This window comes from Neolamprologus brichardi, chromosome 12, assembly GCF_056152115.1.
Source record: "Neolamprologus brichardi isolate AB-2024 chromosome 12, ASM5615211v1, whole genome shotgun sequence".
NCBI lineage: Eukaryota > Metazoa > Chordata > Actinopteri > Cichliformes > Cichlidae > Neolamprologus > Neolamprologus brichardi.
Window position 1 is genome coordinate 11,877,766 of NC_142115.1, and position 17,300 is coordinate 11,895,065.

General features: G+C 41.2%; 1 protein-coding gene across 2 annotated transcripts in view; it reads right to left on the reverse strand.

Moving 5' to 3' along the window:
* LOC102799547 (leucine-rich repeat transmembrane neuronal protein 4) overlaps window positions 1-16,221 on the reverse strand; it is a 55,317-nt gene extending 39,096 nt beyond the window's left edge. Inside the window, exons 1-2 of one of the 2 annotated variants that reach the window (XM_006803193.3) lie at window positions 15,623-16,221; window positions 13,574-15,114 (exon numbers count right to left, since the gene is read on the reverse strand). In XM_006803193.3, coding sequence (XP_006803256.1) covers window positions 13,574-15,114; window positions 15,623-15,674 — 1,593 coding nt within the window. In that variant the 5' untranslated portion in view covers window positions 15,675-16,221. Of the gene's footprint in view, window positions 1-13,524; window positions 15,115-15,622 lie in introns of both variants that reach the window. The other variant, XM_006803194.3, reaches the window with a different exon arrangement.
* Window positions 16,222-17,300: the final 1,079 nt, after the last annotated feature.

Consider the following 17,300-nt stretch of genomic DNA (forward strand, 5'->3'; position numbering starts at 1 on the left):
TCTGTGGCTAACCTGTGATTAACAAGTTAGCTTACTCTATCTTTTTATCCTTGGGTAGGTCCACCCCTTGCTTGGAAAGTCACGTTTCAAAGAACCAAAACAACCAATGGTTAGAAGTGCTTAATTTCCATCTTTAGAAGGGCCCCTAATAGGTCAAATGACATTCCTGTTTTTTTAGTGAAACTTTTATGTTGGGTTGCAATTAAAATGTAAATAAAATGCAAATATCCTCATGATGGCTTGCATTAAGTCCAGATACTGTAACTTTTCTTATGTTTGAACACCACTCTGCATTTAATCAATACTTATTATTAATCTCTGGTTCACCTCCACAGTGTGTCTTTTACCCTGCTGTCCTTCCCTCATCCACAGCCGGTGGCAGCAGATAGCTACTCCTACCTGAGCCTGGTTCTGCCGGAGGTTTCTTCCTGTTAAAAGGACATTTTTCCTTCCCACTGTTACCAAGTGCTTGCTCAAACTGGGTTCTTTAATTTACAATATAAAGCACCTTGAGGCAACTGCTGTTGGGATTTGGCGCTTCAGCATAAATTTATTTGAATTATTTTGTTTATCTTTTGGACCTACAGGTTGTATGATCTTATTGTAGTCCTAATTATTTAACAACTTCTATCTAATAGAATCTATCTTACTTATTTGTACTTAGATATTACTTAGTATGTAGTGTGTGGCAGCTCATGCTTTGCACAGCACACTGAAATGTGTTGTATAAATAAAGTTTGACTTGCTTGCTAGGGAGCGTGTCTTCATACCTTAATCCTGCTAATTAATTTTAATGACTCTTGGATCTTGTTCTTTTTTTAATTTTCACTAACTAGCTTTGGCTAAAAACTGCGTACATATATGCATTAAACGCATCAGTAACTCAGGCGGAAAACACGACAAACCTACCTGCTGAACATCAGCACAGCCACTGTGAGTGTTCTGATATTTATATTTTACTATAAGTGAGGAAGATGGCAGAAGTGTGGCATCATTTTCAGTTTGTGCTGACTGACACACCGTGTCCCATCAGACAGAGTGAGAACATACTGGTATGCTGTAGCTACACGATGAAGAGGTTTTAGTTTCTGGGAAAACACTATTTTTGAGGTAGATGTGAACGTTACATCAAAATTCTTCTGAGCAGAAATGATGAAAGAAACTGTAGTGTCACTCTACAGAGAAGCGTGGAGATACAAATTGCAGTCCAACAACTTACAAGGGCAAGCACTAATGTGCCTAGTCAACATTTCATCATTTCATTCTCTTTTAAATATCACTTTCAAATTCTTTTCAAGGGAATCAAAGTGACACAGAAGGCAGAACTACAGCGTCTCCGTCAAACTGTCTTAATAGCTCTAATTAAATGAATCATAATAAAATGAAGGGCTAAACATGCAGTAACTGCTTCAAGCTGCGATGAAAAATTAACGTGGCTGCTGTGACCATAAAACGGCATAAAATGTTATGTCTAATATTTTCATGTTATATTATTCATTCTCTCTGCGGTGCCCGATTTTTCATAAAGTGCTAGATAAGCTGTCAAATCCTATTAAAGCAGAAGTGTCGCTGACTGAGTGAGGAGAAGCTTAAACTGAGGGAATCCAGGGCGTGTGATTGCTGATTGATAGATACGCCATGATAATAGGACACTCGATATGGGATTCAGATTTTTTGAGAAGTTATTAGAAGTTTACTGATATGTGCAAATACTTTTTTTCTTTGAAAAGAGACATTGATCTGGACTCCTTGGGAATTCAAGTAGTTCTTTTGTTCCTCAACTCTGACTCAGACTGAAGACTTGATGGAAAAATCCACCCTTGGATAGACTTACACTGATATGTATCATCAATCTGTAATGTTTTGTGGATGCCAGAAGCGTAGATCTGATGTAAATTGTCTTTCGGGTACTGAACTTCCCTCAAATTGCCACATCTGCTTTGACATCAGCTAGTGATTTCCTGCATTTCCCTGTATGCCTTTTGATGAGCGCCAGGGAGTTGAGGGTCAGGTTGCTTGATTCAGCTGCAGTAGGTAGGTGGAGAGTAAAAATAAAATAATAAAAAACAAGACATGACTTGTCATGACGCTGCATTGCATTGTGGTCTATTGAGGCGGCTGTCAACTGGAGAAATTGGTTTCTCTGCTTCTTCTAAAATGAATTTCTCTTTTATGATGGATTGTTGAATGCCTGTGTAAAATTGTGGGCCAATCTTTCACAGTGTCTGACACCAAAACTAGATGTACCCCCCTGGAGTTATAGCAATGTGGAAACGTTGAAGCACATGAAAGAGTTCAAACAAAATGAGTCCTGAAAAGAAAAGTACATTCCTCAATACCAGAGTATTACACCTACATTAGGAAGTAAATCCTTCAAGGCATTTGTATTAATTGCTCAGATAAGGCTGAAAAGAGACACAGCCTTCGGTTTATTAGGCTGGCCTTGCAAGAAAAATGATTGTCCTCTGATGAAACACCGGAGCATGACTACAGCCGAGGCACCAAAACAACATTGTGTTACTGATCGGTGCTGTTAATAGACACAGGATTACAACTGGTTTACGCTGAGAGCAAATGTGTAAATGGTGTGCGAAGAGGTTTGCTGGCTCATGAAACATGTAAGCAGCTAGTGGATGGGACTGATAACACTGGAAGAAACAAATACTAGGTAAATTACAGAAATGGTTTAGCTTCATTTTGCTAGCAAAGGCTGACAGCTAACAAGCTAAGCTAAGATGACGAGCATAGTAAACACTTTAACGCACAGTTAGACTCAAATTGACTAAGAAATCAATTTTAACTAAAGCAGCTAATGCTACACCTCATAATAAACCCAGCTAGCTGAACTATGTTAATCACATCCAGATGAAATTGACCGTGTCAGAGCAAAAACACTCGGATAGAGTGCCTGATTAAGTAATTTTTCAGACACAGAGATGTTTTTGAGGAGGATTTATCTGCCACACCTGTACTGAATATGAATCAACAGACAGCAGCCAGTTAGCACTCTTACAATGATAGAACTGCACAGTGTGAATCCTTCTTGGTAAATGGACTGGTTGTTATAAAACACTTTTTTACTCCAACTGAGCACTCAAAGTGCTTTTCTACAACTTGCCTCATTCACCCATTCATACTAGCACTTTTTTTTTTCTATGTAAGTGCTTTCTATGTAACATTCACACCATTGGAGAGAGCAACTTGAGGTTAGTGTCTTGCCCAATTAGTAGGTGACCTGCTCTACCTCCTGAGCCACAGCCTCCCCAGGATGAAAGTCTGAAATGGCTGGCTGTACAGTGAGGCAAGCCGTCTAATCCAGAGCTGTGCCATTTTATTCAACATCATAATATCACGGCAAAGGTGACCTTTGATCTTGTGGACAGGAAATGCCTTTTTTTTCATTCTGTTAGATATTTGATGAAAAATGAGTTCACAGTTAGCATATTTTGTAGACAAAAACATTGTTTTGTTGGGTCACAGTTACCCTTCACCACCCAATTCTAAACAGATCACCCTCGAGTCCAACAGGACGTTTGTTCCAAATTTAAAGAAACCCTCAAGGTGTTCAAGAGAATGACACAGACGGATGAGCCACAAATGCAATGCCTCAGCTGTAGCCAGCAAGGAAGCGTAAAGAATAACCCAGCACACAACACTCAACGACAGAAGGACACAGCTCGGGCTTATGCGTGGGGTACAAGTGAAGTACAAAGAAAGCAACAACAACAAAAAAAAGAAATGACAAATTATGTTATTCTGTCAGTAAGACTTTAGCTGAGAAAGAGTTTTGCTCACAAGAAATTGACTCTGTTGTTATTTTATTACAGGGATTTGTTATTTTGGGTGGGTGAGGTAGCAACACAGTGGCGTACAACATACTATAGCCAAAGGAGCTTGCAAAGAAAAGCGTCTGGACTTCTTTAAGTTACTTGAAGACGTTTCACCTCTCATCTGAGAAGCTTCTTCAGTTCTAAGGTCAAATGGTGGAGAGTCCCAGATATAAACCTAGTGGGAGTGTCCCCCCACAGAGGGACAAAAGGACCCCCTGATGATCCTCTAATCGCCTGAGCCAAGGTGTGGAACTGGGTGTGGGTCCCAATCAGCCAGAGTTTCGGGTGAGTTCATTGTGAAACCTGGCCCCACCTTATTACATATTGACTACGATGACCTGGATGACTGAGAACCTTCACAGACAAGATACTATAGCAGCATCCACTATGTAACAGCATGAATTTAACACAAAAATCGTGAATAATTTAAAAAAAGAATGTGAAATTGTTTATTTGAAACATTCATTTGGTCAACAACAGCGTGAGCATTAAAAAAAGACAAAGTACATTAAATTGATATAAGAGGCACGGCCTTAGGGAGCATCAACAGGAGCCTGTTTCCTCCTCCGCCACCCACCAACTCTTCACACAGACTGATCTTTCACCTTTTTCCTGCCCTGCAGGTTTTGCTGTTGAAGAATTTTAATCAGAGTTGCAATAATGGATTTTTTCTTTCCAGAGAAGAGAGGGGAAATATGTTAGAAATGATGTTAAGATTTAGTAATATTCTTTTTCCAACCAATTACTCGTTTATATTTTGGGCTCCCCCTTGAATCTCAAAAGCAGAGGAGGAGGCGCAAGATCCTCTGCCTCCATGGAAAGAGACTCCTCTGATCAAAACATACTTCTAATTAATCACTACTGAATGAAAAAAATGGTCTTGAACAAAAAAAAAAAAAAAAAAAACAGCGGAGAAGTTTAATATCGCATTAAATATTCATCATGGTTTGTGTGTGGCTCCAGAAGGGGAGGACCACTGGAGATTGTGTGATGGGGAGAGATGAATTAATAATAATAATAATAATAATGGATTGGATTTATACAGCGCTTTTCAAGGCACCCAAAGCGCTTTACAATTCCACTATTCATTCACTCTCACATTCACACACTGGTGGAGGCAGCTACAGTTGTAGCCACAGCTGCCCTGGGACAGACTGACAGAAGCGAGGCTGCCATATTGCGCCATCGGCCCCTCTGGCCAACACCAGTAGGCGGTAGGTAAAGTGTCTTGCCCAAGGACACAACGACCAGGACAGAGAGCCCGGGGATCGAACCGGTGACCTTCCGGTTACAGATACGCTTCCCAACCCCCCTGAGCTACGGTCGCCCCATAATTAGTCTGACTTATCTCTGTGGTCTTTTCATTTACTCCCAAATTAGTTTGTGCAAAAAAAGGGGGGCTTCTAATTCCATTTCAAAACTTCCCATTCTTTGTTTCATTACAACATACGGCTCAGTCATGCCAAAGTAGTACCAAATCAACCGATTTGCTCACACAAGACATTTGATCTTAGGTTAAATGAAGGACTAGGTTATCATGTAATATCAAGTGCATATCACAATTAATGATGTTGTCAATCAGCGCTGGCCTCAATTAAAAATGAAGGTGTGAAGGTCAACAAAACGATGGCTTTCATTTAGTTTTCCTCGGCAGAACGATGTGGGCTCAAAGGAGACTCCCACTTCTCTGGCTTTAAAGCTTTTGTAGGGATCTTTAATGATTAGCCAGAGACACAAACAGCAGTTCGTCGCATGTGTTCTGTAAATAAGTACATCTAACCCAGAGTGAAATTCAATATTGTCTGTGTTGGAGCGTGGAGGAGGAACATCATATTTTCCGCTTGTGCCAGATTAAGCTATTAGCTGGCTGAGACATGTGCTATTAGCACATCATAATGAGAGTAATAAAATCACGAAAACATCAATCGGATGAAAGAAGAGATGCTAAGATTAATTATGAAACAACACAACTGCCGTATTCATTTTAACAGTCCATGTTAGACTACAAGCTATTATTACACAGATCTCACGTTGCCTCGACTTGCTGCTAAGTATTCTTCTTTTTTTTTTTGTAATGTATTCCACCTCCTCACCCGAGCAGACATCACACCTCCAAGAGGAACATCTGTCAAAAGTCTGACTCATACATATCGCAGAGTATGTTTATTTGGAGGAGATCTCACCCCACACACACAGCAGCCTGAGAGGTGCTTTACTAAAGATAAGTCTGAGGTCTGATTATGTGCATTTTTGCTAATGAATCCCACTGCAACATTGTAACTCGGCTTGAAATCACAACCTTCACTGGAACGAGGTGGGATACGCTGCATATTTGAGGCTGGTATGAAGTCTCTAAGTAAATGCAGAATGAGGTACGTTTGCAGCTAACAGTGAAGTAAGAACGGGTTCGTTTGAGAAATGCTTTTAACATTTTAGGCAGACATTTGTTTTAATGATGGCTTGGTTTAGCATACACACTGAGTATTATTTGTTGGGACTCCACGTTTGTCAAGTATCCAGAGTTTGGAAATATATATATGTAAATATGTAGTCTGGTATAGTCTTTTTAGCAAAAGAAAAATTAAAAATGATCTGTATTTACTTTGTTTCATTTATAGATATCTGACACCTTACCTTCTTTGTTATAATGATTGTAGTGTATCTATATAAGTCTGTATGTACTCTCTCCTTAACAGGTGGGCCAATCTGAACAAAAGTTTGCACAAACATCGCCATACACAGATTATTTACCATTATTAACATCTATATTTTCATCTACATTATAAATTCTTGGGGATTTTTTTATATCTACATTGTAGAAACAAACAGAAAACATCAAATATATGAAGCAAGATATGTCAATTATGTCACAAAGAAAAAATTTATAAATAACTCTAAATATTTTTATATTGTAGATTCACAGTTGTGCCTTGTCAGGGTTCATTTGTGAATTTTCTTACCTTCTTAATGGTTGGGACCATTAGTTGTGTTGTGCAGAAGTCAGGCTGGTACACAGCTGACAGCCCTATTTGACAACTGTTAGATTTCCTATTATGGCAAGAACCAATCAGCTAAGTAAAGAGAAACGAGAGTCCATCATTACTTTAAGGACTGAAGGTCAGTCAGTCTAAAACTTTGAATGTGTTCCCAAGTGGAGCTGCAAAAACCATGAAACTGTCTCACATGAGAACCGCCCCAGGAAAGGAAGACCAAGAGTCACCTCTGCTACCGAGGATAAATTCATCCGAGTCACCAGCCTCAGAAATCACAAGTTAACAGCACCTCAGATTAGAGGCCAGATAAATGCCACACAGAATTCCAGTAGCAGACACATCTCTACTGTTCAGAGGAGATTGCGCAAATCAAATAGCTGCTAAGAAACCACAACTAAGGAAAAGCAACAAGCAGAAGAGATTTGTTTGGGCCAAGAAACACCCAATCGAGATGGTTTGGGATGAGATGGACCACAGAGTGAAGGCAAAAGGGCCAACAAGTGCTCAGCATCTCTGGGAACTCCTTCAACACTGTTGGAAAACCATTTCAATTGACTACCTCATGAAGCTCATAGAGAGAATGGCAAGTATGAGCAAACCGTAATCAAAGCAAAGGGTGGCTATTTTAAAGAATAAAAATATGAAACGTGTTTTCAGTTAGTTCACACTTTTTTGTTTCCAATATAATTCCATATGTGCTCATTCATAGTTGTGATGCCTTCAGTGAGAATCTACAATGTAAATAGTCATGAAAATAAAGAAAAAACATTAAATGAGAAGGTTTGGTTGATCTGGAATAGCTCTGACTAGTACTTTATATTACTGTAACTTTTATTGTTTACTGATTACTGTTACTGTAATCATATTATATTTTTCGTAACACAGTAATGTCATGCATTGCACAGCAGCCAGAGCCTGACCTTCAGCAGGTAACAAAGGCAGTGAGGGGCAGTCAAGCTTGTAGGATTGAAGCCTCCGTTTCTACCTGTGCGTGTTCCTATAGTAGAATGTCAGTGGAGCTTTCTTTAAAGTCTCTCTTTGAGCTGGTTTTCAACTTTTCTTTGTGTTGTCGGCTTTGTGTTCAAACGCTGAAACATTAAAAGAAAGGTCGTATGTATGTCCTCATTAGGAAAGAGATTTGTGTCAGTGTGTGGGACTGTAGCCTAAGGGTTATATTGTTAACTAGTGATTATGTGACAGTGTATTTCAGACCATCTTATGGAGTAACATGAAAGTAAAGTAATGAGAAGTGTAACACATTTTTTTTCGCCGGGGAGTAATTAAGTAATTACTTTTTAAGAAAAAACACTGGCGTTCAGTTCCAGCTTGATTTTAGGAGACTATTAAATGTAACAAAGATTAAAAGCCACTGTACCCTTTTTCATCCTGAGCTCACGCTGCACAGTCCTAACAGCCTTCAATAATAAAGTAGGGCTGCCTGTACGCAGCCTGAAAGGGTAGAAGCATGATAGAGAAAGTCTACATCTGCTTGCTAACCTTATTGCTTTAAGCACAGCGAAACTACAAGTGACTCAGACTATGACAGAAACAATGTTCGGAGATCATTCTGAAATATGAAAATGAAAGTGTATCCATCCATATTATGAAGCTCCCTGATGTCAAGCATCCTTTAAACATGAAAATATTTGTATTCTGTTGTGTTTCAATGCAATTAATTTGTCTTATCTTAGCAATAAAAATATTTTTTTTAAAAATTAAAAACCCTATGTATTTTTATAGAATTATATGTAATTATATTCCTTATATGCACAGGAGATAAACATGCAATGTGTATATGTATACAGTATTAAAATGTAACACCTCAAATCTGCTTAATATTCTTCATCATACACAGAAGTCTTTCTTTTTTTAACATCACCACAGGCCACTGAAAAATGATGTTGTATAATAGCCATTACAGCCAATTCACTTAATAGTCTGTTTCTTCCTGCATTTTGCTGCAGTTGAGTTTTAATGGAGCTGACTGGAGTCCATTTTTCACAAAATCATCAGGTATGATAAAAGCGAAGTAGTGTACTTCTGTGCGTCCGTGGATCATAGCCACCCAGTCTTGCAGGTACAGTAATTTTCAATTCTACCAAACAAGAAGACAACTGAGCAAAATAAAAATTAATGGCATAAAGAGACTTTTTTTAAGGAAAAGAAACCCCCCACCAAAGACATTTCATTTGCTATACTGCACGTGCCTTATTTTTCATAGTGATGTGTTGTGTTGTCTATTGTGTGAGAGGTTTAGATCAGTGTGTACAGTCGGGTGTGCACTCACTGATGTTAACCCTCAAAGTTCTTTATCCCTTAGGATTATAATAATGTATGCATTGATTACTCATTAAATATGGCCTGATCTTCATCTAAATCACAATTATAAACAAACACAATTTGACTAAACTAATAACGCACAAAATCAAAGTCTTTAAGGAACACATTCGGGAATAATTCACTGGAAACAATAAGTAACCTCGTTATTAATGACTCCTCCACTTCCATTAAGGAGATTGGATTTGAAGTGTGGGTTGTGGAGGTTCCTATCTCTAAAAATATGGCCATACTAAGACTGCTTACTGACAAAGTCTGCACTGAAGACAGACTGGTTGGTGTGAGCTGTTCCTCGATCACAACAACTTTCAGCGGATCTTAGAAGAAGCATTATAAAGATGCACGAAGCCGTTAAAAGGTTACAAAACCAATTCTAAAGACCTGGGTGGTCATCAATCCACAGACAGACAAATTGTCTAGATAATGGAGGAAAGTCAGGACTTTTTTGGCTCTCGCTAAGGGTCCTGCAAAGATCACAGCAAGAGCACAACATGCAATCCTGAAAGATGTGAAAAGAGATCTAAGGTTAAAAGCAAAGCACCTGCAGAATTGTTTACAAGTGGCAAGGTCTTTATTCATGTGTCCACTACAGGAAAAACACCGAATAAGAATGAAACACACCACAGAATGAAACCACTGATCTACAAAGCTGTAGTTTGTTACACACTTTTTGTTGTCTGGACAAATAACACAAAAGTTGAAACTTTTTTTGGCTGCATGTGTGATTGTATGAACTGTGAAGCACGGTGGAGGGAGCATCATGGTTTGCGGGCTATTAAATCATTAAAGGATCAACAAATTTAAGGATTTTTAAAGAAGACGCTGTAAAATTAAGACACTGTGTCCCCAAGTACGCATGACTTGAATAGGGCCGTGTAATCTGATGAACTGAAACAGTTTTTAAAAACAGGTGGAATCACCCATCGTCATCCTCACTGTGGACCAACTCTCATCAGCATCAATCACAAAGGTCTGATGGAACTTGTTGTTATTGCTAAATGAACCTCTACACGCTCACTTTTTCACCCAACACTGTAGAGGATTTTTCTGTGTGTTCAATAAAGACAGGAAAAGCATTCCAGTCATATTAGTTAAGTAGTCAAAGTTGTTTGTCTGTAACTGTGACTTAGATGAAGTGAACACCTTATTTCATGACTAATCAATGCAGGAATCCAAAGGATTTCTTGCACCTGTAGTTTGCTAAGTGATGTGTTAAAAAAAATGACACACACTTTTTTTTTTACTGGTCCATTTTACTGATGTCTGTAGCCTTTATTTGGAAACAAATACCAAAGACTGTCAAAACTCTCTTCACTTGACGGCAGCCAGCCTTCTGTGCATTTACGCAGAGATGAAGTGCAAGCTGCCATCTTGGCAAGTAGAGACAGTGTATGTTTATCATCCATCATGCTTGATACTTATTTCTGACATTTCGAAGGCCGGGCTCGTATTATGGTGCCCACAAATTAAACAAATGTTTGCTGAACAAAATGCGCCCCCAGATACAGAGTTCGTCCCAGGAAAACACTGATTAGGTCCACAGGAGCCATTAGTTTTTAATATAACCAGGAGGGGGACACTAACTGCAATAGTGAGGAAAGGAAAAAAGAACAACTTCATGCATGAATGAAGCTTGTGCTGGCCTCGAACGCATCAGAATGTTGAGAAACCCTGCCAGCTGGAAAATGAGTTGATTTTTAAAAGTAATTATTTAGGCTTGTCTTTTGGACAACAGCGGTGTCAGTCCGTCGCACCGGCAAGTTCTTTCTCCTCACTTCACTCGCCTTTTTCACAGGCCACATTAATTATCTCTGAGCAGGATCTCCTCACCTTATTAATGCTTGCAGATTCCACCCTAGTACAAGAATTGCCTTTGGCTGAGACGGTGGGATTCTCACCATAATATTTTCTGAAATAACTTTGCAGGGGATTATCTGTGGGTGGACAGCTACCACTGCAGCTGCTCTATGAGCTCAGAAGTGGATAGCATACAAGGAAGAGAGAGGGTTTTTATTTTATTTTTTTAATTTTTAAATAGTGTGCCACAGGAAGACCACAGAATCGCACGGTTCAAAGTGTTCATAAAAATTCACAGCCTGCGAGTTCAGTTCGCAGTGTCGAAGCCAACCTGCTGAGCTGTGCTGGAGTAAATCTATAGAAACAAATTAACTCCACGTCTGTTGGTCTGGGCATGTGCAGAAGATAACAGGCTTCAATTACAAAGCTCTTTCTCCTAATTGAAAATGCAGCTAATAGCTTAAGTGCTTGCTATCTGGAATAGCTAAAATAATGTGCGGGGAGTGCAGCGGATTCTGGCATTTACAATACGCTCCTGAGAAGAAGGTTTGAGCCCTCGGGCAGCCTTTTACAGCATCTCTCCCACCTTCATCTCGCTTGCCACTTTGCACTCTGTGGCTCTCAATAAAAACTGAAAAATGAATTCTCGTGTGTCAGAAGAGACTTTGCCTGCATTGTGACGCAAATAGCCCAAGACACTATTGATGAGCACGATGGCAGCAACGTTCATAGCTAACGCACACGACGATCTAGTGGGCACATTTTTACAGCAACTTAAACAAGCACGACAAACCTGCAGGTGGTTACACAGGTGTCCGGCTCTAGCATGTGTGCTTACATTGCATTGCAGTGTTTGTCATGAAATGTAACATGCACAGAGGAAACAAAAAAAAAAATGGAAAAGAAAAAAAATCCCATTACATTTTTAACAACTCATGCTGCTCCCTTGAGCTGTAGAGGGCAAGGAATAACAAAGCTGAGGGAAGTCTCGGCTCCTTACCTCTGATGGGCTATTAGTTATTCCAGCTAGCAGAAGCCCCATTAGGTCTGCCATTTAATGCTCCCACGCCACATTCGCACATGAAAGCTACAAGATTGATAAGCCGACCATCTCACCTCCAGCTTCCCTTGCGCTTGAGAAATGCTCTGCCACAGATTATCTGACAAAGAGCTGATTTAGCTACCCGTGCACCTTGTACCAAGTGACATTTCTGAAAACAATGAAACACATGTGTGTGGGCCTTTTTACAGTGACTTGAGTAAAGGGCACAGCAAGAACCTAACTGGTGCTACAGCACAATCCACTGACATGAAACATCTTATAAAATGCTTTACATGGTGCATGTAGAGTATAGAAAATGAGCTGTGCTGCAGCGAGATAAAACTTTGTCTCTGAGCTGCGCTGACACAGACAACGGAGAAGAAAGATGTCTCCCGTACTAAACAGCATGTCTGGTTATTCTGACAAAAAGGTGCTCGCAAAGATTCCAGTGACTCCACATCTTTCCCAGCACAACATGTTCTGTTAATCACACTTAACCACACTGCCAAATGAAAAAGAAGAAAAAAGAAAAAAGAAAAGCTGCTGGACAAAAGAAGACAGATACAGAGCATTCGGAGAGAAAACAAAGAATACATGGGCAAAAAAGTGCCTAATTAAACACGAGCAAATTGATTAGCCTTTCTGTCTCGATCCCTTAGTGCCACGCAAGGGGCTCACAATCTGTCACGTGGAGGAAGTCTGGTTTTAGTGCAAGGATTTTAAAGCCAATTCCATGAGTAAAAGTTTCACAGGAGTAAACAGTTTCTTTATAGTGCTGAGATTAAACAAAAGTAGCATAATGCAGTCCCCTCCTGCAGCGTTACACAAAACCGGGAAAAATGCAAGCCCAAATGCATAATTTATCTTTTATTTGGCTGCAGGCCTTCATAGTGTTCCCCAGCCTGTGGTGACTGTTTGAACTTTGTAAGTTAAACTAATGAGGAAAAAAAACCTAAGCACACAATTTCTAAAGGCTGGGGGGGGGGAGCAAAGAAAATGAGATTTACAATCAGCTGGTGTGATTGTAAATATTGGCACACTTCAGACAGTCGCAAACAAACATCAAGACTCACATGATTTGCACGTTTGCCGCTACAGCTGTGGCAGCAAGCACACAGGATAGGAGAGGACCATCTGCACAGTGACTTGATCCAATCGGTTTACACCGGTTCGTTCAGGACGGCAAGCCGTTTTGGAAAAATAAAAAGTCTGAGAATACACAGATTCATCAATGAGATGTTTTGTGTCAGGAGTGAAAGATGGAGCCACTTTGCGTGTAATGCATCTTACTGTAAGTTACCCATGAAGAGGAGCTGCCGCTGCACTCGCAGCTAATGGGTATCATATTTTAGCAATAATATTGCATGACTCAAAACAACAGCTGGGTAATCGAATGGAACTGAACAAACCCAGCATAATGCAAAACAAGTCACCATGCACTGCCCTTTGCGTCCTTATCCTATTACAGACAGAAGCAGAGGAGAAAACAATTTTTTTTCACCCTGCAGATCATTAGAAAATTTACCTCTTATGCCTCGCAGTGGAAATGGATTTTTGGAGGGCAACGGTCATACCTCACATTCCCTGGAGCCTGAGATGGTGTATGTGTAAGGTCCTGTCCCATTAACCAGCACATCCATAGTCTCTGAGTGTGAAGGCTTGTAGTCCACATAGTACTCTTGCAGTGGTGAATTAAAGGAGCGCTCGGTCTCCCGTGCCTTTTTCTGGCGCTTCTTAACCGCCGAGCGCTGCTGAAGCTGTTTGATGCTGCTGGGATAGCGCTTCCACGACACATAGATAACCAGCAGAATTATAGCCACAGATAAGAAGAGGGCCACGCTACCGGCTATGATCTTGTGGAAGGACACGTACTCGGTGTCTGGTAATGGGATAGTGGGGGAGGCCTCGGAAGGAGTTGGAGAGGCTGTCCTGTTCCAGGTTAGCTTTTTATCCACCGCAAACTGCGTGGGGAGAGGTTTCAGCTCAGGCTGAAACGCCGTTGTGAGGGGCAATGTCGTTGAGGGGATAGGGGTCGGAGTTGCAGTACAGATGTTGTAGGTCTCCACCACATCTGTAACTTTCTCTCCTTGTGCCTCCTTAGGGCTGGTACATATCATTGTAAACTCCTTGTTACCCTTGAAGACTTTGAGCCAGGATACCAGAGGGCAAACGTTGGGGTTACAGTACCACAAATTACCGGCCAAACTGATGGTTGTGAGGGAGATCCAAGCATCCACTGTCTGCTGAGAGACATTAGTGAGCTTGTTGGAGTCCAGGTTGAGAGTCTGAAGGTTAGGCAGGCATTGAAATGTGCTCGGATCCAACACTTGGAGCTCATTTCCTGAGAGGTCCAACTTCTGCAAGGAAGTCCACATCCATGGCAGGCCCTGCGTTAGCAGTTTGATGCGGTTCCACTGCAGATAGAGAGCCCGCAGGTTAGTCAGGCGAGGGAAATGAGCGAAATTTATCTTAGAAAACTGGTTGTGCTCCAAATGGAGCTCGATGAGCTTCAGGAGTCCCGCAAAGGCATTACGTGTGAGGCTTCTCAACCTGTTGTAGCCAATATCGAGGAACTCCAGGTTACGGCAGTCGAGGAAAACGCGCATCGGGACTGTTTTTAGGGAGTTTGACCTCAAGTGTAAACTGAGTAGCTTCCGTAAACCCCAGAACTGATTAGGCTGGAGGACCTGCAGTTTGTTGTAGGAAAGGTCTAGGTTACGCAAATTCGGGACGTCGTGGAAAGTGTTGTTTTTCAGCTGCGTGATCTTATTGGAGCTGAGAATCAGTTCTTTGAGCCTCCTTATCCCGTGGAAAGCCTGGCCATCCACGGCATTGATGTAGTTGTGGTCAAGATAGAGCCAAACTAGTTGACTGAGGCCCGCAAACTGGTGGGCTCTAAGGCTCACCAGGCTGTTATAACGCAAAGACAGGCCCTGTGTGCCGACAGACACATTGTTTGGCACATCACGGAAGGCATTGGACTCGCAGTATATTATTTTCCCATCACATCGACAGCTCTGGGGGCAGGGACGCTCACGGATGCCGCTTGGAACAGCAAGCAGCCAGGAGGGCACCACCACAGTGAACACAAGCCATCTGAAAAGCACAAAAAGTCCTGCAGACACACAGGAAAGTGAGAGGTTTATGAGCACAGAACATGTATCACACAGAACCATGTAGACTACACGGACTAGAAGGGAATAAAAGAGATGAAAATAGAATGTGCAAAATTTTTGAGTCGAGCAACTGAATATTATCACTATGTCCTGAGACATTTGCAGGGGGGGATTTTCCTGCTTAATTTGCACTGGAGCATTCATGGCGTGCGTACACACACACACACACACACACACACACACACACACTTATGTTCAGCCGAAGTCATGCTCTTGGAAAGGTGATTGATAAACCACACGCATGATGCACAATGTGACAAACAGTTGCTGAGAGAAAAGCCTCCTTTCGGATTCCCCTGCCTGCAGTCATCAGTCATAAACCGCAGGGGGGGCACAGACGCCAGCGACACCAGCTCTAAGTGAATTGTAGTTAGGCAAAAGACAAAAAAGACTGCGCAGGAATGAACCCCTTAAGCACCCTGCGGAACAGATTTTGGCTATACATACCCATATTTGCTCGGTGTCGGCTCTTCCTCTTGCTCAGGGATCTCTGTTGCATGCGTCTCCGGTGCACATGTTTAGACGCACTCGGCGTTTTGCCCAAATAGTTGGACACTTAACCAGGACGCCCGTCTGCGCGGATAAAACGGACACTTTGCGTCGAAGCCGGATCCGCTCTGCTCGCAATCGCACACCTGTCGGAGATGAGAGCAGCTCCAAAAGGTGTGCATCAACCTCCCTGTCTGTAGTTTCCTACATTACCGCACAACATCAGCTCGATAACGCGTATTTTTTTTTTCTCCCGAAAGCCCTCGGATGGATGCGCTCAAGCTCGTATCCTCATGAGAGTGACAGTTTAGCGCCTGTGTGGGAGGCTATTAAAAAAACAGTCTAAACACCGAGTCGCCAATTGTTGAATCTAGGTTAAGTGGCAGAGCGAGAGAGACAGGGGGAAAAAACACTGGAAAACGACCAAGTGAAGAAATCTGAGAGGGATAAACTGTGGTCCAAAGCCGATAAGTTGGTTATATCCCGCTTCAGGCGTGGACAGTGGAGAGAGAGTGGGGGGGAAAGAAGCAGGCTGCTGTGGATTAGAGCCGTTAACCGTCGCATTAAAAATAAATCAATTGTACAGCAACAGGAATGATGTTGGTGTTAGATTATTACGGAGCTCGCCGGTGCTCGGTTTCAGGACTTGAGATGCCCTCTTCTGGTCGCAGAGTGGCACTCCGCAACCGGAAAAACCTAAAGTAGACTTCATTGTTATCACAAACGCAGCCTGAATATCAATTATAGGCGAGGGAATGGGAAGCCTGTTAGCTTTTTGTGTGGATATTTGTGAAGATGTGCCACAAGATGTGCGCTCATTAGAATTAAACCCCACCAAATTTAAGATGAGCGAAGAAATATTATGTAACTTTAATGCCCTGATTTTCTTTGTCTTTTTTTCGGGCACATATGAATCACAGGCAGAGGCAGTCATTATACAGCACAGTCCTGTTTAATATTCCATTATCTTTTGCTTGAATATTATTGCTATTTAAGAACCATTTGGCCGCTGGAGGTAGTTAATTTGCGCTTTATACTACTTAGTTTTCTTTGTAAGTCTGCACATATTTTGAGGTTCGCCACGTGTGTTTCTTTCAAGTAGATGATTAAGAAACAGAGGACGGAGGAGCAGGAGGGGTTCTGGGATAAATATCCAAGGAAAATGCGAGGACCTCAAACGCAAACTTAATTATTTTGGCGAAGTCCACGCACAGATTGTTTTCCTCACCGGTAATTAAGTGGAATTATGCAGTGAGTTTTACTCTATCTGAGCCTGCATCGAAGGGTCTATTGGCAAAATCTGTTAATGTGGGTTTTTAATTAGGACTTCGGCAGGTGGGCCTGTAACAAAAAGGTCAGCTTGTTAAGAAGTTGTTAAGGAGTTGGTGGTAAAATAAATCACACATGCAGCCTGCAGTCTGGCTTGTACAGGTAGGATGCAAGTTTTAGATCATATCTGTTACACATTTCTCAATCTCCATATCACTTTTGTTATTTATTTTCTGAATTAATGTATTTTGCAATAAAGGTTTTGTTGACATTTACTACATTAGCATTCCAAATGCTCTCTTTTAGTCTTATGATACATTTATGAGCAAGAAAAAGTGTAAAAAATTAAGTAGGAGCTCACTAGGAA